Source organism: Microtus oregoni, unplaced genomic scaffold (genome assembly GCF_018167655.1).
Source record: "Microtus oregoni isolate MIOR12 unplaced genomic scaffold, Mior012 000016F_ref0000370, whole genome shotgun sequence".
Lineage (NCBI taxonomy): Eukaryota > Metazoa > Chordata > Mammalia > Rodentia > Cricetidae > Microtus > Microtus oregoni.
The window spans coordinates 23954139-23975506 of record NW_024543075.1 but is presented as its reverse complement, the minus strand read 5'-3'; the positions used below and the strand labels follow the sequence as shown (position 1 = coordinate 23975506).

Sequence of the window (21368 nt, the reverse complement as noted above, 5' to 3'; positions counted from 1 at the left end):
AGGAGGGAGGGAGGGAGAGAGGGAGGGAGGGAAGGAGGGAGGGAGGGAAATAAAGAGGGAGAGAAAGAAAGAGGGAGAGAGAGAAAGAAAAAGAGATTATAAAATTTAAGGGCTGGGCTGGAAAAATGGCTCAGAGGTTAAGAATAAGAACACTTGTTCTTCCAAAAACAAAAGAAGCAAAAACTTAGCTGAGTTGATGGAGTATTTGTTTTTTTTTATATATATATTTATTTATTAATTTATTATGTATACAATATTCTGTCTGTGTGTATGCCTGCAGGCCATTAGAGGGCACCAGATCTCGTTACTGATGGTTGTGAGCCACCATGTGGTTGCTGGGAATTGAACTCAGGACCTTTGGAAGAGCAGGCAATGCTCTTAACCGCTGAGCCATCTCTCCAGCCCTGATGGAGTATTTGTATAGCACAAATCAAGCCCATAATTTGATTCCTAGCAACAAAGAGGTGGGTGAAGTGACACATGTCTTTAATCCCAGCACTCGGGAGACAGTTGCAGGAGGATCTCTGTGAGTTCAAGAACAGTTTGGTCTATGTAGAGAGTTCCAGAACATCCAGGACTTCATAGAGAGACCCTGTCTCAACCACCCCTCACAAAAGAAAACAGGTGCCGGGCGATGGTGGCACACGCCTTTAATCCCAGCACTCGGGAGGCAGAGGCAGGCGGATCTCTTTGAGTTTGAGGCCAGCCTGGTCTACAAGAGCTAGTTCCAGGACAGGAACCAAAAGCTACGGAGAAACCCTGTCTCGAAAAATCCAAAAAAACAAAAAATTCTATTACAGTTTTGCTGCAAGTGAGAAAACAATTCAATGAGCACCACTGAAGAGACCAACCTCTGGGCTTGTCTGTGAGCGGCGAGAGCCTAGATAGGTATTGTAGAACTTGGTCCTCCAAGCAAAGCGGCCGCCATCATCCTCAGATCAGCTGTACTTGCTTCCAAGAGGGACTATTGACTGACGTCCCTTCCCTCGGAAGATGGAGCAGATGGAGAAGGTCTTGAACCCTGGCATAAGATTCCAGGCTCTCAACCCAGCAATTTATATGCAATTCTGTCCTCATTGCTGGTGGTCTTGGGGTCTGGGGAGGTGCTAGAGCTTACAGACTGGAGGTTAGCGGAGGAGGCAGTTATGAGAAAGCCATCATCTCTTTGGGGTGAAGACTTTCTGCCGTGGCAACCCCAGACTTACCAAAGCTCTTCAGAGCAATCCCTCACCCTTGCTCTGTAAGTTATGCCCAACAAACTCCCTGATTCCAATGTGAGCTTTGGTGAAATTATACTTCGGTTTGTTCTTCTAAGAGTTGGGAGATTGAGGCGGGAATATTCCTCCTAACTGTGGGCAGCACCCTCCCATGGGCTGGGGTCCTGGGCTGAATAACAACTCCTTCACCTGCCTCCAGCCAAGAAAAGAAAATGTACATATGATTCAACAATTTCAATTCTGGGAGAAAACATGGAGGAAAGTCCGTGCATAGACTAGAAGCCATGTACAGAGATAGTTCCCATAATACTGCCCAGAAAACTTAAAAACAAATATTGCATATTTATAGTATGAGATAAGTTAGTATAATAGATCTCAAAAACACAGTAATGGGGTGGAAAAGGCAAAGGCGTTGGTATCCTTTGAGAACACAGAAGAGCACTCTGTATATTGCTCATGGATTTACATATGTAAAAGCTTGAGATGTTATTGGAAGGATACATATTAAATTTATATTAATTATAAGCTGGAGTGATATTTGTGAGAGGACACCCAGTGTAACAGATCTGGTTGTCCTGGAAGTTGATTTGTGCACCAGGCTGGCCTCGAACTCACAGAGATCCAGATCTGCCTGCCTCTGCCTCCCGAGTGCTAGGATTAAAGGTGTGCGCCATGACACCTGCCTGAGAGGGCCTTCTAAATGTAGTGTTTTTAACTTCTCATAGTCCAATATATTTTTTAATATTTTAATCATTTTGTTTTGAGACAGAGTATCCCTATGTAGTCCAGGCTGTCCTGAAACATGCTCTGTCACCGTGTAGGCCAGGCTGGCCTTCAAGCTGTGAATATTCCTGCATTTGCCTCCTGAGTACTGGGGCCACGAATGTGCACCATTATGCTCAGCCCATATTTTAAGATATAGTTTTACACTTGGGAGGCAGAAGCAGGTGGATCTTTGTGAGTTCAAGGCCAGCCTGGTCTACATAGTGAGTTCCAGGACCCACAGGATTATTACACAGAGAAACCCTCTTGAAAAACAAACAAAAAGTATATTAAATTATATTAACTTAAATTTATTCATTTATTTATTGTATGGGTATGTGTGTCAGAGGACAACTTGTGGGATTATTTTCTTCTACCTTGTGGGTTCCAGGGATTGAACTCAGGTTCTCAGACTTAGCGACAAGCACCCCTACCCGCTGAGGCATCTAAGAGACCTTACCTGTTTAACTTTTAATAAAAATTATATACATGAGAAAATAATTAGAAGCAAAACGCCATATTAACAGTAATTAGCCAGAATCAGATGGGACCAGTAGAATCAGAAGTTCAAACACATCTTTAGCAAGATAGCATGTTCAAAACCAGCCTGAGCCCAGTGAGCCTTGACTCAAAACAACAAATACATGTGTATGTGGGTACAAATGTATATGCAGAAATGAGTTTAATTCTAGACGGAAATATGGGTCTTTTTCACTGTGCTTTTTTCAGTCTTTTACAGTATCTGGGCTGGTGAGATGTTTCAGTGGGTAAAGACTACTTGCCTTCAAGGCTGACAATCTAAGCTGCCCCCACGTGGTGGAAAGAGAGAATAGACTCCAGTAAATTGTCCTCTGACCCCCGCGATGTGCCGCCCCATAAACAAATAAACAAAATAAATGTAAAAGTCTATATGTATTCATTAGCGTACACAGATACTTAAAAAACAAAGTCTGGTAAAAGCAAAAGAAAAATAAAAAGTCTGGTGAAGCTAGCCAGCTGTGTATACGTTAGCATGTTAATAAATATTTATATACCAACCCATACACAATATGAACGAAATTCTTTTTCTTTTTTTTCTTTTCTTTTTCTTTTCTTTTTTTTTTTTTTTTTTTTGATTTTTCGAGACAGGGTTTCTCCGTAGCTTTTGGTTCCTGTCCTGGAACTAGCTCTTGTAGACCAGGCTGGCCTTGAACGAAAATTATTTTTCATGGAGATAAACATCCGTAGAAATTGACAGCAAAAGATCTGAAAGGATGTATAATCAGCCGATAACAGTGGTTACGAGGAGACTAGTGCGAGTGAAAGCTTAAAGAACATTATTTTAAATATTACAAAGATTTTATTGTTTTATCTGCAAAGTTTTTATAGGAGTTGTGTACTAAAAATTTAAGCATGTGACTTTTCAGCTAGACCTGGGCAGACCTGGGGCCATGGTTCAGCTCTCGGAGCTCGGGTGAGAGCTACTTTTAGGATCAGTCACCTAATTCGGGTTATGTGGGTGACGGAGAGGCTTAACAGAACGCCTTAACCCTCTTGACTCTGAACGCAAATTAAACTGTTTGTTGCTTTAAAACTTATTTGGAACAAGCTTGGATTTAAATAATTTTATTTCAATAGTTGGCGTTTTAACAATATTGTTTAAGACGATCTCCGTTAGGGGTAAAGGAGATACAAATCCGACTCCAGAAAAAATTCTAAGGACGATATACATATGTAACAGCATTAAGTAGCTTCTTAGAAAGCCACGCCGACATCTGGGTAGCGTGGCCGAGCGGTCTAAGGCGCTGGATTAAGGCTCCAGTCTCTTCGGGGGCGTGGGTTCGAATCCCACCGCTGCCAGGATCAGTGTTCCTTTTAGCCTTCGCTCTCGGTTCCCTTTTGCGACCCCTGCAGTCCGTCTCCGCTCTCTGCACCACGAGCAGCGAAGGGGCGGGCCTGCGCGCGCCGGGGCGGGGCATTGTGGGTAAGAGGAAGCGCGAGGCGAGGGCCGGCCCCGCTTCCCCCACGTGTCCGCCGGAGTTTCTCCAGGAGCAACATGGCTGCTGCCTAATAGAAGACCCGGCTGCCACCGTCTCCGCAGCCCACCGGTCCCCGGGCCGTTGCTGCCGCTCGCGCGCGGCCCTGGCGGAGAGGTGAGTGCCGACTCTGCAGCCCCTGGATTCCGGCCGCGGCCGTCGCCCTCGCGCGGGTGTCTGGGCCGCTCTGCCGAGTAGGCCGGAGAGGCCCGCGCCGCTGCGTGCCGGGGGGCCGCAGCTTCCCGGGACCCGGGCGGGGCGTACGGGCTGCCGCCCGGCTTTCCCAGCCTCTCCCCGGGCCCGGGACGCTCCGCACGGCTGGTCATCGGGGAGGCGACGGCCGTGGGGCCCACGCTGACTCAGGCCTCGGCCGCGCTGCCCCGCCCGGGCCTGGCTCCGGAGTCGCACCTGCGAGGGCACTGGTGCCCGGTGGCGAGGCGGCTCTCGGAGGTGCGGGAAGGGCGCCTGAGCACCGGCGACGCCGGGGCTGCCCTCGTGGCGGGCCCTAACTGTGCCCTAGCCGAACCGGATCAATTCTTCCTGGTCCTGCCGAGCCGGGGGTACCTCATTCATTGATCTGTGCTTGACCAGGGTCTGCGTCTCTTGCGCGAACCCTGGGACCCTTTAGTCACGGGAGCGGCGGTACATAGCCCAGGTGGTCCTGGAATTCTACCTTTAGGGTTGCTGGGTTTTGGAGCGAAAAGATAAGATTTTCTTCCCCTTATCCATGAAATAAGGATAATAGGATTCCTGTTACTAGGTTTAAAGAGCTTCTTTCATTTGTGGTTGTCATCGTCCCATCTTATGTTGGAAGAAAACATGTTGCCACGTAGCAACAGCCCTTCCTATAGGTTCCACTTACCCCCTTTGAAGTCAGTGCTTTTTTTTTTTTTTAATTGTCGGTTTAGGGATGAAAATAGGAAAGGACACAAGGTTATGCAATTCATGCTTCTAATCATGGTACATTGCAGAGGTGGGATTTGAACCTGTAAGGTTTCGCACGGGAGTCCAACCTCTTACCCACTATACCATACTGCCTTTTATCAAGGATGTGTGCAGCATAGTGGTTAAGAATAAAAATGAAGGTTCTTTGACATCAACTAGACAGATTTCTTGATTATACGCTTCCCTGGGGCTGTGCCCTTGGGCAAATCATTTCTAAGTTGGGCGCTAAATTTTGACTTGCAGAGCTAACGAGAAGGTTAAATATTTTTTTGTACTATATTGGTGCCAGGCGGCATTAGGGGTTAGAAGAGCCGTGAAGTTTTTAATTTTAAAAGCAATGCTCCTAGAACATCGATGAAGTATAATTACCATGCCCACTTTATGGTTGAGGACTCTGAACCATAGAGAAGCCTTCCTGGAGTTTAAAGTCTGGTGCAGAGGACCGCCAACACCTGAGCCGCAGATGGAGAAGTTCCAGGTTAGGAGCATTTGGGAAACAAGGACTTGTGCTAATGATGGAAGGCGGTGGAAGCAGCTGCTCATGTTGGGTTTTTGGGGAAGCTTGTCTAGTCCTGGAGGAAGTGGCAATGGTTATGTCTAAGGAAAATGAGCATCCCAGGAATGACCTGGGGTTCTTGTGCAGAGGTTCAAGGTGCTAGTGGCTTGGCCTGTTGGAGGCTCAGTGATAGATTCCTAGGCTCCGTGGAGTTGGTTATGTAGAGGCAGGGGCAAGATCATGTGAGGTCTTAGAGGCCAATGGAAGGGAGTTTGGATTTTGTTTTATGGGGCAGTTGAAGGGTTGGGCGAAGGCAACATTGTGAGTAGTTGTCTCTGGAGAATTGGAGATGAAAGAGTGACCCTGGAGAAGCATTTTTGTTTGCTTTGTGTCTGTTAGTTTTTTCAGATGAGGCCTTGCTATATAATAGCCAGGGATGGCCTCAAACTTACCTTACTCCCTCATCCTTACTAGAGCTGGTATTACAGGCATGGGCCTCTATAGCTGCCTCAGGAAGCTTCTTGGATTGTTGACTATGAAGATCGCAGGTCAAGATTTATTAGTGAATGATGGATTGGCTTGGGAGGGGGGTCTTGTCAGCAGCGTTTTTATTTTGCACCGGTTAGGGTGGAAAGCATGACCGTGTGGCATGTAACAATATGTCACACAAAGAACTGCTTCAGTTGTGGCATTTCATGTGTCTCTGCATCATTGATGGGAAGAGCTTATTGTTGGGCATAGGCCTTTGAAAGCCACTGAATTGCATCCTGTTGGCTGGGAGGTAACCCAGTCAGGTGTGGTGGCCAGAGGGAGGAGCCTCTGTCATTCCCCAGAGAGAGCCTGATTCCAGGACTGGGCAGAATCTCAGCCATGAAAGAGTAACTAGGACTTGAGACTCTCTTAGGCCATAGCCTCCTTTTGCATGCGCTGTGAAGTCCTGTTTCAGTTGGTCACCAAGTAGGGCAGGTACTTGATGGACACATAGACCTGTGACACTTGACAGCCAGTGCAGGTGCATGGTGGCAGCTGCTGGGAACTTAAATGGTTCAGACCGACTGTCCTCCATGGCCTCCATTATGTTGTGATGGCCCATTTCCTACCAGCCTGTCTTTCTCTCCACCTCAGCTCTTTGCTCAGAACCCTTCCGGAGCCCCCTGTTCCACAGAATCCTTGCAGTGCACATGTTTAGGTGCCAAGAGGCTAAACTGTACCTTCTGAGTTCTAGGGGGCAGGGGTACAACAAGGCACAAAGTAGTAGCTTTGTGTGTAACTTACTGTTTAATGGCAGGAAGGACAGGTACAGCATAAACTTTCCCATAAACTGTGATAATGTGCTGTGGAGGCCAGAGAAAGGAAAGGAGTTGGGGGCGGGGCTTTTCAACTTTGAAAAGTAGGAAGAGAGTCCGTTTTAGAAATGAGGTAACATTTGAACAAAACCCTGAAAAGGGCACAGGGCGGAACCTGAAGTTAGGTAGAACAGTCCCAGATGGATTGGGAAGAGACAGGAAGGTCAGAGGTGGTGGGGAATGGGGCCAAAGGTTAAGAGTTGGGTCTGATTATGTTCACTGGAAGGCTGAAGACTCTCTGAAGAAGATGAAGTATCACTTAGCGTGGTGTCATCTGAGGTTTGAACAGTGATTGTGGGGCAGGAAGGACCCAGAAAATCAGCCTGGAGACTGAGCTGACCCAGAAGGTCAGGTTCTGGCTTCTTTTGAAGGCAGAACCAACAGGATTAGAGGTAAGAAGTAAGAAGAGAGATACCAGATGCCAAGGATAGGGCATGTGTTGGTACCCAGACAGTTCAAGTGTGGGCTGTGTCTGCAGCAAGCAATGGGGCCTGGGCTGAAGGAACTGTTATGTACCTTAAAATCTTTGTGATTTTTTTGTTTAATTAAAAACAAAAAAACCCAGAGTTTCACTGTATTGCCCTAGCTGGCCTAGAATTTGCTTTATAGGCCAGGCTGGCCTTGAACTCATTGAGTTCTTCCTGCCTCTGCTCCCAAATGCTCACATTAAAGGCACCACCATGCCCAGCTAAGTCTTTTTTTTTTTTTTTTTGAGACAGGGTATCCAGACTTGCCACCAACTCTGTGAAGCTGAGGTTGGCCTTGAACTAATGATTCTCCTGCTTCTACCTCCCAAGTGCTAGGATCACAGTCATTCTAGAATCTTTTTAAATCTTAAGTCATTCAGATATGAGATGGATTGGTATGGGACAATGGTCTGTATTCTGTCAATTATATTTTAAATAAATGCTGATTGGCCATTAGCCAGGCAGGAAGTATAGACAGGACAACCAGGTGGGAAGTAGAGGCAGGGTGACGAGAACAGGAGAATTCTGGGAAGAGGAAAGCTTATTCTGCAGTCCTGATCCAGTCACAGAGCAAGCAAGATGTGACTGCCTTGCCAAAAAAGGTACCAAGCCACATGGCTAGCATAGACAAGAATAATGGGCTAATATAAGTTAAAATAGTTAATAAGAAGCCTGAGCTAAAGGCCAGTCAGGGGACCAGGTGGGACAGAAACCTCAGTCAACAATGGATAAAGTTGGGGTGCTCTTACCCAGGAGTAGAGGAGTGGGAACAGCTGGAGTCTGGGTGCTCAGCTCTTTTCTTAGCCAGGAGCACCTCTGCCCTTGGGTGCAGAAGAGCTGGAAGACTGCAGGTATTCCTCTCAATCTCCCCCCCCCCACACGTTGTCAGGTTTCTGTTCTTTCCATCCTTTAACCACACCCACACAACTGGGGGGGTCTCACCCTCCATTGAGCTTCCCCAGTCATAACTGTCACCCAAATCCCAAGGCCTGGGTTTGAAGTCCAGTGTTTCTCGATGTGGTGTGACTTTCGGTAAGGCCCTATAACCTGTCTCTGAATTCTGTCTCTTTTTGTAAGATGGGGACAGTCATATCACTCAGAGCCTAGTGCCTTGTAAACCCGAGGGAAAAATACTCAAATAGGGTCATTTTGTCACCAGAGCACAGAAAATGAGCTCACGGGATTAGGATGAGAGCCTGACAATCTGAAGAGACTCCTGGGAAGTCTTTGGATCATGTGACAGCTGGCTTTCATCTTATTGCAAGACCCTCAGGACGCCAGTGTTTTACCTGTGGCTGGGATTTTTTTTTTTTTTTTTGCTTTTTCGAGACAGGGTTTCTCTGTGGTTTTGGAGCCTGTCCTGGAACTATCTCTTGTAGACTAGGCTGGTCTCAAACTCACAGAGATCCACCTGTCTCTGCTTACCAGGTGCTGGGATTAAAGGCATGTGCCACCACCGCCTGGCTGCTGGGAGTTCTTTTTGAGTGGGCAAGAAGTCTATAAAACTGCTCACTAACTTTCCCCCAGCGATGCAGTTGACATGTGTTGGCTTGGGTCGCTTGCTTGGCACCCTTTGCCGGCTTTGCCTCCCCGTTCACTGCTGCCTTCACCACAGACACAGAAAGCAGGTTATGTCTTCCTCTTGGGCTCCCCTTCCTCGCACCTGTGGAGGAATAGGTGCCTCAGAAAGGTTGATTGAATGGCTTGCTGATTGCCCAGGTCTCTTGCTGTCTTTGCAGATCGAGTTGAGGACTGTGAGAGGCTCTCCCTAGTATGGCCAATGAAGAAGATGACCCAGTCATACAGGAGGTAACTGTCGCTGTCAACTCTCTGTTGCACCACAAGCCACAGGTCTTTGTACAAGACCAAGACCCTTCTATGTGTCTGTAGGCCAGTCTAGGGCCTGTCGATGATCTAGGGACTCTAGACCTTGCCTCTGTTGTCCCCCAGATACCTGTGCGGCTGACTTTCTTCTTCAGGGCTGTGACCTAGCGGCCCCTGATTTTGAGACCTTACCCAATGTTCCTAGATTTCAGCTGTTTGTTCTCTCTCTGTCCCACTCTCTGTAAAGCCAACTGCAGGGCTGGACACTGAACAGATGCGAGTGACTGAAAGGAGATTGATGGCTCCCCTGTGTGGGCTTACCAGATTGTGTCATTCAGCAGTTCTTCACTCCATTCACTGCACCAGGGGCAATGGCATAGTAGCAACCAGGCTGTGTCCTTGTCTCTAGACAGCCTCTGGCCTATGGAGGAGATGGACTAGGAGCCTCAAAATATAAACTGTGAGCAGAAAGGTTTCCAGACTCCTCACAGGAAGACAAAATTGTTCATTATTATAATTACTCCTCAGGAGCCTTCCAGTCCAGGCCCTAGAACTTTTGGAAAGCAAATGGTGAAACCTGACTGTTTTGGCCCCTGGCCTTCTTAGGTGTATTTGGAACCCACCCTAAGTCTGAAGGGCATGGGCCACGAGACTATCCCTAGACAGGCAGAGTAGTTCCTGTTTTGTGGGATACTGAGTTATTTAAATATACTTAAGCTATAGCTGTACCAGAGATACTAAGTTACCACAGAGGGGATTGGAGACAGCACAGAGGGAGCCCCCCTCTGCAGCCAGGAAGCCCCAGCCAGCTTCTGCTCAAGTGGTGAGTCCCCTGAGTCCCTAAGGCTGAGTTTGTTGTCAGATGCATATGTGAAGGACATTCCAGGTAGAAGAAAGCACCTGTGCAAAGGCCCATGGGCAGGAGGGAGCACAGTTTGTGTGCAGAGTAGTCAGCATCAGGAGGGAAAAAGGAGACAGGTAGGTCACACAGAGCCTTGCAGATCTTAAAATAGGGTGACATGTAGGTGCCAGAGTGGCAAGGTGGAAGAAAGCACAGAGAAGAAACGTAAGTAGGTAGAGGGAATCCTCCCTCCCCTCTCTCCCAGAGAGCACTTTCCCTAGCTTTGGGAGGCATCCCAATCTCAGTGCCCAGGCACCACATGTGCTCTTTCCAGGTTAGAGTGACCTTAGGGGCCAAGCAGGTTCCCTGTCTTGGTTCCCTGGTATCTGTTGAGAGGGAGTACTAGATGTGCCTGACTTGGAGGCCTGCCCTGCTTACCTCTGTTCTTAGTATAAGCTGAGCTTTTCTTCTTCCCTAAGCTGCCTCTGTGACCTACTGATCCTATCTGAGTGCCTGGGCCTAGTTTAAGTGTATTGTGTCCTGGTTAAGTCTTCTCCCCTTGTTCCCAGATCGACGTATACTTGGCCAAAAGTCTGGCAGAGAAGCTGTATCTGTTTCAGGTAATGACGGGACTTGCAGGTAAAGGGGAAAGCCAATGTTGAGGGAGTGGTGGAACTGGGTAGGAGGCAGGCAGAGCTTACCTACTAAGATGAACAAGCAGGACAACATGTGGGATGCAGAGTGAGCAGCTGGAGTGCTGGACCAGACCAGCCAGTTCAGCTCCATCAAACTCAGCTTCCAGCCCCTGAGTACTTCATGTCTATGCCTCAGTTTTCTGATAGCCATACTGCCTGCCTCATAAGAGATTCCGTGAAGGTTGAATGGTCCACATTGAAAGGCCTAGATCACTGCCTAGGGAAGAGTTAGTGCTGGCAGGGGCCACTGCTGCTGCGTGGAACTCAAGGATGCTTCCAGAACATCCTTGTGGCCATGTGCAAGCCTGGGCCTGTTCCTTTGCGCTCCAAGTTGTTAGCCTTTCACTGCCCTCCTTGCTATGACTAGCATGAATTGAGCACTTCCTGTGTTCCAGCACTGCTCTCCTAAGTTAGCAATCCTGTAACAATACTGCACTGTACTGTACTATACTTCTACATCAGATTTACTGAAGTACAGTTCATACACTTTTAAGTGAACCCTGCTCAAGACTTTAACCTATTTAGGGGCTGTACAGCCAGCGCCACAATCTATTTTAGTATGTTTTTGTCCCTCTGAAAGAAATCTTATGTTTAGTCACTCAGCACTGACTCTATTCTCATAGAGCCTTAGGCAACCATTACTTTTGTTTCTATGGATTTCCCTATTTGGGATCTCTCATGTAGATAAAATAGCTTGTGTGGGCATTAGTACTGCTCTTTTTTTTTTTTTATGTAGATCCCATTCATGTTTTAGCCTGGATCAGTGTTTCATTTTTATGGCTAATGAATATCTCTGTGGGGCTAGAGAGAGCTCAGTCAGTAAAGTGATTGCCTGTGTAGGTTGAAGACCTAAGTTTGGTCCCCAGAACCCACCTCAAAAGCTGAATGTGATGATGTGTGCTTGTAAGTGGTTGTAATCCCAGTACTGGGGAGGCAGAGACAAGTGGATAACCTGGGCCAGCCTAATCTACTTAGTGAGTGTCTTAGTTTGAGTTTTTATTGCTGCAAAGAAACACCATGACCATAGCAACTTTTTTTTTTTTTTTTTTTTGCTTTTTCAAGACAGGGTTTCTCTGTGGCTTTGGAGCCTGTCCTGGAACTAGCTCTGTAGACCAGGCTGGTCTCGAACTCATAGAGATCCACCTGTCTCTGCCTCCCGAGTGCTGGGATTAAAGGCGTGCGCCACCATTGCCCTGCCACAGCAACTCTTATAAAGGAAAAACATTTAATTGGGGTGGTGGCTTACAGTTCAGAGGTTTAGTCCATTATCATCGTGGTGTGAAGCTTGGTGACCGACCTGCAGGCAGATGTGGTACCAGAGTTGAGAGTGCTATATCTTGCAGGCAACAGGAAGTCAACCGAAAGTCAAACCTAAGGGAGGCTTGAGCAAAAGAGACCTCAAAGCCAGCCCCCACTATGACACAGTTCCTCCAGTGATACCACACCTCCTAATAGTGCCACTCCCTTTTGGAGGCCATTTTCTTTGAGCTCCAGGCCAGTGAGAGACCCTGTTTCAAAAAACGAAGTGGACGGCTCCTGAGGATGACATTGAGGTTGTTCTCTGGCTGGCATAGGCACATACAGCCGTACATACAAAAGTACCCATGGTGGATGCAGTACACTTTGTTCACCCATTCATCAGTTGATGGCATTTAGGTTGTCTACACTTTGGTTATTGTACTGGATAATGCTCTTTAGACATCTATGTTTGTGTTTGTATGAACCTGTGTTTTCACCTCTTGGATGTACATTTAGGAATAGATTGGCTGGATCATACTGCATTTAACTTTTTGAGGACAACTGGACTGTTTTATACCACTCTACGTTCTCAATAGAAGGTGGTTATTAGAAGCACTTTAATTTTGTGTTGCACATAAGAAAGTGAGTTGGAGACTTCTGAGCTCTCCAGGGCCTGGGGTTAGTGGAGGGGCAGCAGCAGTGTTCCACACTTTTGCAGAGAAGAGGCTGTCCGCAGGGTTACCTGCATCCTTGACTGACTACAGAGTCTCTCTGACAGTGGATCCGTGTGTGCCCCTTGTGTGCTAGGCTCTGCTGGTGCCCATTCTGTCTGCTTTGTTGACAGTGTTGGTGGCTTTGGAAGGAAGTGACAGAGTCAGTACTATTGCCCAGATCTGTAGCTCACTGCCAACCCTCTCGGCCTGGAGTAGGGCAAGTTCAGAGCTCTGGGTCTTAGCACAGGCACCTCAGTGCTTTGTGAGCTATTGCAGGACAGTCTCACCTAGTAGAGCAGTTGTGTTCCAGGCTGGTTCACTGCTACTACGGAGGAGTTTTTAGAAAGTGACTACTTACTCCCTGGGCTAATTGTAGCTGACCTGAAGCGGTTCCAGAAGTTGAACTTCAGCCCAAGCTGCTGCACCCTGCAAGTACACTGTAGAGGCTGTTGGATACTAGGCATTTATGGCTTGAGCTGAGGATTCGGGGGACCAATTTGGGGTTTATTCATCAGCAGTTTTCATGGAAGACGAGAGAAAAGGCTTTTCTGTAGGAACTCTAAGGAAAGGTGCTGTGTGTTGAGAGCCAGGACTAGGCTTTCAAAAGAGGCCTATAGTTAAAGTAGCATATCCAGGAGGGACCTACCTCCCTGGCCCCTCTCCAGAGGATGTGTGGAAAGAACAGACACATTGCTAATGAGAAAGAATGGAGTCACACATTTCTGTATCTGATGTCCAGATCAGCCTCTAGCATTCTTAGGCCAGCCCTGTTTCCCTCTTGGCCTCCTCTTGTCTTATTTCTCACCTCAGTGACCTTCAGAGCCTCAGTGTGTCTTGGACCCCCACTGCTCTAAATTCCCATAGCCCTGCTTTAGAGCTTCAGGGTGCTAAGGGACTTAGCCATCCCTCCTCGAAAGGGAAGACATCCTAAAGTGGTCCAACAGCATGAGGCTCAAGAGGACCCAGGGTGAAACAGACTAGAGATGAAAGCTGTGGGGTACCTCTTGGTAGAGTAGATTGGGGCCTGGGTACTCTGCTCTCTGGTGGGGTGGGAACAGTATGAATGGGCTGAGTCTTTCAATGGAACCCTTGATGCCTGCTCCAGCTTGTGTTGGGCACGGTGGACTGATGGATGCCTTTCTGTCTCTAGTACCCTGTGCGTCCAGCTTCGATGACCTATGATGACATTCCACATCTCTCAGCCAAGATCAAGCCCAAGCAGCAGAAGGTGGGGCTATCCTCCAAGGTGGAAGTGGGGTACAGAGGGTAAATGGGGGTTGAGGGAAACAAGAAGACAGATACTTTTGGGAGCAGAAGCCCCGAGAAGGAGCATACAGGGATTAGGATAAGAGCAGCACATGGGTCTTGAAAGTCAAGGAAAGAAAGCATTTCCAGGTTCAGGGTTGCTTGAAAGGTAGGTTGGGGAAGCCTGGGTACTGAGGTGTGGGCAGGGGTGAACTTAAAGCAGGGTTAGATAGAGGAAGATCTAGTACCTATACAGGATGGGGTGGTAGGATAAGGAGAAACCAAGACAAATTTCCCATCTGTCTTGATCTCTGTAATCACAGGGAGATGCTGAAGTTGGAGATAACATTTTAGTTTCAAGATTTCTCGTTTTGATTTTGGGATGTGGAGGAGTAGGGGACAAATATGACTGTGTCTGTACCTAAAACACATTGTGACTTTTCTGTTGGAAATTTCATTGGTGACCTCAGTGTGGCCTTAAACCCAGGGTCCCATAGGGAGGGACACTGATCAGTCTTGCTGCTGGGTAGGGACCTGGCTGGGAGTGTTCCTGGGAGTGTGCCATGGCACCTTCTGAGTTGGGTGGTACTTTGTACCTCCAGGTAGAGCTTGAGATGGCCATCGACACTCTGAATCCCAACTACTGCCGCAGCAAAGGGGAACAGATTGCATTGAACGTGGACGGTGCCTGTGCTGATGAGACTAGCACATATTCCTCGTGAGTCCCTGCCCCTAAGTTTCCACTGCAGGTAAAGGTTAAGAGGATCTCCAGAGGCCTCAGGGGCACTGGCCCTCTCTGTTCTGTTACTGGGATCCCCATCATGTCAGGTCTCTACCTTAAACCAAGAGTGTTGTAGACCTTTCCTCCCAAGTTGGCCTCTCATGCCAGGTACTTCTGGGCTGCAGGGGAAACAGGCCTCTGGAGCCCCTTGTCCATTATTCATTTCCTCTTGCACAGACAAAGCTATGAATATTTTTATCCCTTAACCCTAGCTAGTGTAGTTTGAGGATGTTGGGATGGGATGGGGTTGGCTAGCTTCTCTGGAGCTTCCTAGCCCTTTACACGAGCTCTCCTTGTGCACCTAGGAAGCTGATGGACAAGCAGACCTTCTGCTCCTCCCAGACCACCAGCAACACGGCCCGTTATGCAGCTGCACTCTACAGGCAAGGTACCTGGGTCTGGTCTGGCTATACCCTGGGGAGAGCACAAGGTGGGCTGGGCCTGGGGATCTCACCCAGCCTAGGTCTCCTCAGCTTTATGTGTGGTTTTGGCCTCTACTGAACACCAAACCATGCAGCATCAAGGCAGTGTGGAAATGACAGAGTATGGAGACACAGCACCACAACGGGGACTTTGTTGGGCACTCCCAAGTTAGAGTTGGACCTTCAAGTCAGTTTGCTCCTGGGAGCACATATACCACATAGCATAGTACTGGGGACAGGTGGCAGAATTTTGTCCTTTAAAGTACAGGATACTTAGAGTCCAGCAATCCTATTCATAGGCAGCACCTATTGAGGACAGATGAGAATATGTCCACATAAAATTTTGGGCACAGATGTCCATAGGGCCTTTATTTATGAGAGCTAAAGAATGTCAACAATCCACAGCCCATTAAGTGATGTTGCATAAACAAAATGTGACATATCCATGCAACAACCTCACCTGGTTGTATGGAGGAGTGTGCTTCTGCAAGGATGACCCTTATAAGATCATGGAAGAAACCAGGCTCAAAAGACTACAAATGGCCAGGCATGGTGCACACTTTTAATCTCAGCACACCTTTAATCCCAGTGCTTGGGAGCAGATAAAGGTGGATCTCTGAGTTGTGGGTTAGCTTGGTCTACATAGTAAGTTCCAGGGTCATCAGGGCTATTTAGAGAGAGACCTTGACTCGAAAAATAAATAAAAAGACTGCAAGCTTCCATGTTGTAGTTGTCTTTCTGTTGCTGTGATAAAACACCCCAGCAAAAGCAACCGAGAGGAGAAAAGGTTTATTTGGTTCCAGACCATCATTTTGGGGGTTCGCAGCAGCCGGAAGTAATCCCTTTACATCCACAGTCAAGATGAGAACAGAGAATGATGTACACATGCCAGTGCTCAGCTTGCTTTTGCCAGTCCAGGATCCCTGGCTCGCAGTGGGTGGGTCTCCCCATAGTCAAGACAAAACCCCACAGCCGCTCCCACTGATAACTTAATCTAGACAGTCCCTCACTGAGACTTTTTCTAGGTGTTTCCAAACTGTGTCAGATTGACAGAACTAACCATTGTACCACATGATCCCATTTTATGAGCTTCAGAATAAGCACATCTGTAGAGGCATAGAGCTGTGTCATGTTCTCAAGGCTGTATCTCTTTGAAGCTACATTTCTTTTTCTTTGTTTCTTTGTTTTGTTTTTTTTTTGTTTTGTTTTGTTTTGTTTAGTGACAGATTTCTCTGTAGTTTTGGTGCCTGTCCTGGAACTAGCTCTTATAGACCAGGCTGGCCTTGAACTCACAGAGATCTGCCTGCCTCTTTCTCTTGAGTGCTGGGATTAAAGGTGTGCACTGCCACCACCTGGCTCAAAGCTACATTTCTTTTACACTTTTTTTTTAGATTTATAAGTCTGAATGTTTTGTCTGCATGTGTTTATGTGCATTGTGTGTATGTCTGGTGCCTGAGGAGGTCAGAAGAGGGCATTGAATCCCCTGAAGCTAGAGTTACAGATGGTTGGCTGGCTACCATGTGGATGCTGGGGATCAGACTGGGGTCCTCTTCGATAGCAACAAGTGCTCTTAACCACTGAGCTTGCTCTCCAGCCCTAGAGCTATAATTCTTAGAGCCAGAGGCAGGTCACAGAGATTGTCTTCTGATGAACTCAGTGGGGCTTCTGGCAACAGCAGTGTGGCAGAGGGGAAGAGGGTGAGCTGTTGATTGTGGCTGGAGGAACAGTAGCCGTGAGGAGAGGAGACCTGACTTGGGTGCTGGGGGAGTGTAGGGAGGTGAGTCTGAAGTGTCTGAGCAGAGTTAGGCTCCTGTTCTGGGGTGTGCTTGCAGTGCCTGGCAGGATCAGATAAGAGGTTAAGAGTGTTGCCTGCTCTTCCAAAGGTCCTGAGTTCAATTCCCAGCAACCACATGGTGGCTCACAACCATCTGTAATGGGGTCTGGTGTCCTCTTCTGGCCTGCAGACATTCACACAGACAGAATATTGTATACATAATAAATAAATAAATAAATATTTTAAAAAAAAGAGTTAGAAATAACTCATGGCCTGATATTCCTGAAGCATCTAGATTGGGACTGGAGTAGAATTGGTGGTTTGTCGGGGGATTTGGGGATTCCTTTGAGTAAGCTGGCTGTGGCAGCTTTGGCTCATAGGGGCAGGATCAAGCCCTTCTTCCTTTGCCAGGTGAACTCCACCTGACACCTTTACATGGCATCCTACAGCTTCGACCCAGCTTCTCCTACCTGGACAAGGCAGATGCCAAGCATCGAGAGAGGGAGGCAGCCAATGAGGGTGAGCCTGCTGACTGACTGACTGTCTGGGTGTGGTCTGGGTGGGTCATCCTGAGAAAATGGTCAGATTATGGCATGATTATGGGATGATTACTGGCATCCTAGGCTCCCTCCTACCTACTAAATGCTCCTAACTTCACATTTGGGACAACCGGAAAATGTCCTCACGGATTGCTAGGCATTGCCTGAGGGTTAAATTGGCCCAGTTGGTACCACTGTCCTTAAGTCACAGGCCCCATGTTGGCCTTCCTGAGGAGAGGGTGGTGTTGGGGCGGAATGAGCAGTCCCAGCAGAGGCTGTACTGACAGTTTGCTTTGCAGCAGGCGATTCTTCGCAGGATGAGGCAGAAGAGGACGTTAAGCAGATCACGGTGAGCTCTGGCCCTGGGCAGGAGGGAGCAGCATGGATGGCAAAAGACAGCAAGGGCTGCAGGGTCTGAGCAGAAAGGGCTTTTCCATATTTAAGAGTAACAGATGCAGAGTATGGTTGAGCATCCCCCCCCCCCCCACATCCAGCCTGACTCCTGTTGTAAATGGAATAGCCGTGTTCTGTGTAACAGCTGGGATCCTGGGGTGTGGCAGGTGGTGCCTGGGAACAGGGAGGTGCAGCCCAGGAGCCCCATGAAGCCACACAGGCTCACAAAGTTCCTTGTTAATTACCTGTGTGATTCTGCCTTTTTGATGCGTACAGAAGAGTGGTTAGCATGCTAGTCTTGATTTTGAAAGATTTAGAAGAATGTTACCTTTCCACTCCTGATTATGCATTATTTATGCATATGTAGTTAACAATGAACAGGGAAAGAAAAAGGCTACAGTGTCACAGCAGGCATGGAAATGGCTGTAGTCTGTACATCCTAGTGGACTGTCCTCTCCTCAAGTGATGTGGCAGACTTTAAGTCTCAGAGACTTGTCCTCTCCTCTGCAGCTTGTTGGGTAGCCTTTAAAACTTCCCGGGTAAATACTCTTGTCTGAAAAGGTGTGCTTTGTTATCCTTGGGCCCAGGTGGAAGCCTTGGCCAGAGTTGACCAAAGCAAGAAAACACCACTTTCAGCTTGCATTGGCAGCTCACAGACTGAAGACTGAATTTCAGAAGTGGAGAGGGAGGTGGAGTGCAAGTGCTGTCCCGCATGCACGCACACACGCAAGCTGTTGATCTGGCAAAAACTGTGGGGTCACAGGCCTGAGGGTATGACCTTTCCCCTCTCCACAGGTGCGGTTCTCACGGCCAGAGTCGGAGCAGGCCCGCCAGCGCCGCGTGCAGTCCTATGAGTTCCTGCAGAAGAAGCATGCAGAGGAACCCTGGGTCCACCTGCACTACTATGGCGTGAGGGTGAGCCAGGGCAGGATTTGGGAAGAGCCCTGAGGCCTGGAAGCTGCTCGCCTCACCTCTAGCTTCACAGTGATACTGTAGAGAGCATGAAGGCCTTGTGAGCAGAGCTCCACTGTTAGAATTTAGGGGTCTTAGTCCACTAAGCTGTGCGTGCAGTGGGGCTGGTGTTTGGTAGTTTTGCACACTTCATGAATGTTGATTGCAGACTAGACTCTTCGTCTGGGGTTGCACTGGAGAATCCACTGTCATGCTCTGCCTCGCCAGGCTGGTTTTTAGGGCTTTGCAGCCTAGTACCTGATGATACACCGAATAAAGGAAACAGTTGGACATTAACTCCCTGGTGCCTGGACTAGAATTCCCTGGTGTTTGCAGGAAGGACCAGCTGAAACCTTCCAGGAAGAGATTAGTACTGGGGAGCCTTAGATTCAGGGTCAGACTTACAGATACACTACAGCTTCTTCCCATGTGACCTTGGGTTGAAAATTGCCTTTCCTTTCTGAGTCTCAGTTTTCTTGTCTATGAAACAAGAATAGTAAGAGCCCTATAGACTTAGTTACTGTGTAGATAAGCATTGGTACAGAGCCTGGCACATGGCGGGTGCTTGGTGAATGCTAGCTCACTTCTCGTCCTGGCTGGTGTTTCTGCACCATAGACAGCACGAGGGCCGGGGTCCTAAAGCCAGGGGGTAGGTGGTTGAGACCACAATGCAGAGGCTTTGTGTGTGCTGTTTTCAAGACACTGCAAGTGAGCCTGTGGCTGGAGTGGGGGTCATCTGTCCTGCCTTTTCCCCACAGGATAGCCGCTCAGAGCACGAACGCCAGTACCTGCTGTGCCAGGGATCCGGTGGGGTGGAGAACACAGAGCTCGTCAAGTCACCCAGGTGGGACTGGCTGGTGCTGACTTAGAGGCTCCGGGAAAGTGCCTGTTAAGACTGTGGACAGGGTGAAGGAGGGACACTGCCCCTGCCCCTGGAGAGGGATAGGTGACTCATGTTCTATAGGGCTGTTGTCTGGGAGCTGGGGACTATTGGGGATGGGGAGGGTGGGGCCCCTGCTTATACCTCCCCAAGTTTCAATCTGGTTGTGGTCTGAGCTCACATGCAGGAGTGAGGCAGAGCCCACAGAGCCTCTGATACCCCTCCACCCCTACCTCTTACAGCGAATACCTCATGATGCTCATGCCACCCAGCCCGGAGGAGGAGAAGTGAGTAAGGGCTGTCCCCCACAGTACCTCCCACTATCTCCCACTGGCTTCCTCTAACTACTCACCCCCTGCTTCCAACAGAGACAAGCCTGTGGCTCCCAGCAATGTCCTGTCCATGGCTCAGCTGCGTACGTTGCCCCTGGCTGATCAGATTAAGGTCCTCATGAAGAATGGTGAGTGCTGCTCTCTGTCTCCAGGACCAAAGGCAGCAGCCACTACTCCCCAGAGTCTGCTCAGCTCCGTAGCTCCATTCTTGTCTGGGCAGATCAGATAATGCACGGCTGTGTCAGGTCACCCAGGTGGTACTGCCCCTTCAGGTGGACTTTTGCAGCCCTCTGCCGCAGGAGCCTGAGCAGGTTGGCCTATCTTTGGTCTGTCTTTAAAAGACTAGTGGGGTTCCTGGACACTGATGGGGCTGAGCAGTCTTGTATGGGATGTGAAGTAGGACTTGCTCTTGATGCCTTACTGGGCTACATACAGTAAGGACTAGCTCCTTTTTCTCTTAGGCAGAGGTAGAGAGCCTTTGAAGACTAATCGAGTCCCAAGCTCTGGGCTTCTCTGAGAAGTTAATGTTAAAGCCTTAGGCCTGGATTGGGTGGGAGCTCTCTGCTGTGCCGTACTTGCCTTGTTCCTGAACTTCTATTGGGGACTCTGGGCCTTCCCTAGGCTTCACCCTGGGCTCCCTGATGTATCACAGGTGGTCTAGGTTCAAATCCTGACTCTACCTTTTGTAACCAGCTGAAAGTGAGGAATTTTCAACTCTTTTTGGACCTAGTGACAGAATTTTCTCCATGCTCCTTGGATATGTACTTCCTCATGTTCAGTGAGAGACACAGGTCTGATATATAGTCTGCTACCAGCTAAACTACAGCAGGCGCTGTTGTTACTACTCCCATTCGAGGAGCTGGGAGCTTGATGCTGTGCGAGTACGTGGTGGGGAAGATAGAAAAGTCAGGCCTCTTCACTTGACCAGTGAGTTGTGTCCTTTGTGCCCCTCAGTGAAAGTCATGCCTTTTGCCAATCTCATGAGCCTCCTGGGCCCCTCCGTGGACTCTGTGGCTGTTCTGCGTGGAATCCAGAAGGTGGCGATGTTAGTTCAAGGGAACTGGGTGGTGAAAAGGTAAGCAGCTTGAGTCTGTAAATTTAATTACATTATTGATGTTGTTCTGCCTAGTTGCATTTTACATTTTCCAGGACTCTGTTTCTCTTTTTTCATACTTATTTGGAGGTTAGTGTCTTGACTCTGCCGGTTCCCCACGGTTTGGGCGTGCACCTGTGACAGCTCAGCTGCGCATGGATTGTCTTTTATTCCCTTCAGAGACAGTTCAAAGTCTTAGAATCTTAGAATATTTTAGTTATTTCCTCCCATGTGTATATTTTAATTCTGTCTATATTTTCAGGCCCACAAGACTTTGTTCAGTGTTCTTAGACTTATTCACATGTCTGCCTTTTGTATCATGCTTTCTTTCCTGTGTGTATCTGAGTTCCCATCTGGGGTAACTTCAGTCTTCCTAATGAGTGCGTTTAATGCAGATC

At 48.3% G+C, this 21368-nt stretch overlaps 1 protein-coding gene and 1 non-coding gene across 2 annotated transcripts in view; both read left to right on the top strand.

The window, feature by feature from the left end:
• Positions 1-3736: 3736 nt before the first annotated feature.
• Trnal-aag lies at positions 3737-3818 on the top strand. Its single transcript has one exon. It is a non-coding gene; the product is annotated as a tRNA-Leu (tRNA).
• Positions 3819-3867: 49 nt separating this feature from the next.
• The window catches only part of Polr3e (RNA polymerase III subunit E), a 28303-nt gene continuing 10802 nt past the window's right edge, over positions 3868-21368 (top strand). The window contains exons 1-13 of the mRNA XM_041667035.1: positions 3868-4111; positions 8988-9057; positions 10483-10533; positions 13711-13788; positions 14408-14523; positions 14892-14974; positions 17194-17301; positions 17621-17670; positions 18510-18629; positions 19424-19509; positions 19788-19832; positions 19914-20005; positions 20832-20952. Coding sequence (XP_041522969.1) covers positions 9022-9057; positions 10483-10533; positions 13711-13788; positions 14408-14523; positions 14892-14974; positions 17194-17301; positions 17621-17670; positions 18510-18629; positions 19424-19509; positions 19788-19832; positions 19914-20005; positions 20832-20952 — 986 coding nt within the window. The 5' untranslated portion in view covers positions 3868-4111; positions 8988-9021. The remainder of the gene's footprint in view (positions 4112-8987; positions 9058-10482; positions 10534-13710; positions 13789-14407; positions 14524-14891; positions 14975-17193; positions 17302-17620; positions 17671-18509; positions 18630-19423; positions 19510-19787; positions 19833-19913; positions 20006-20831; positions 20953-21368) is intronic.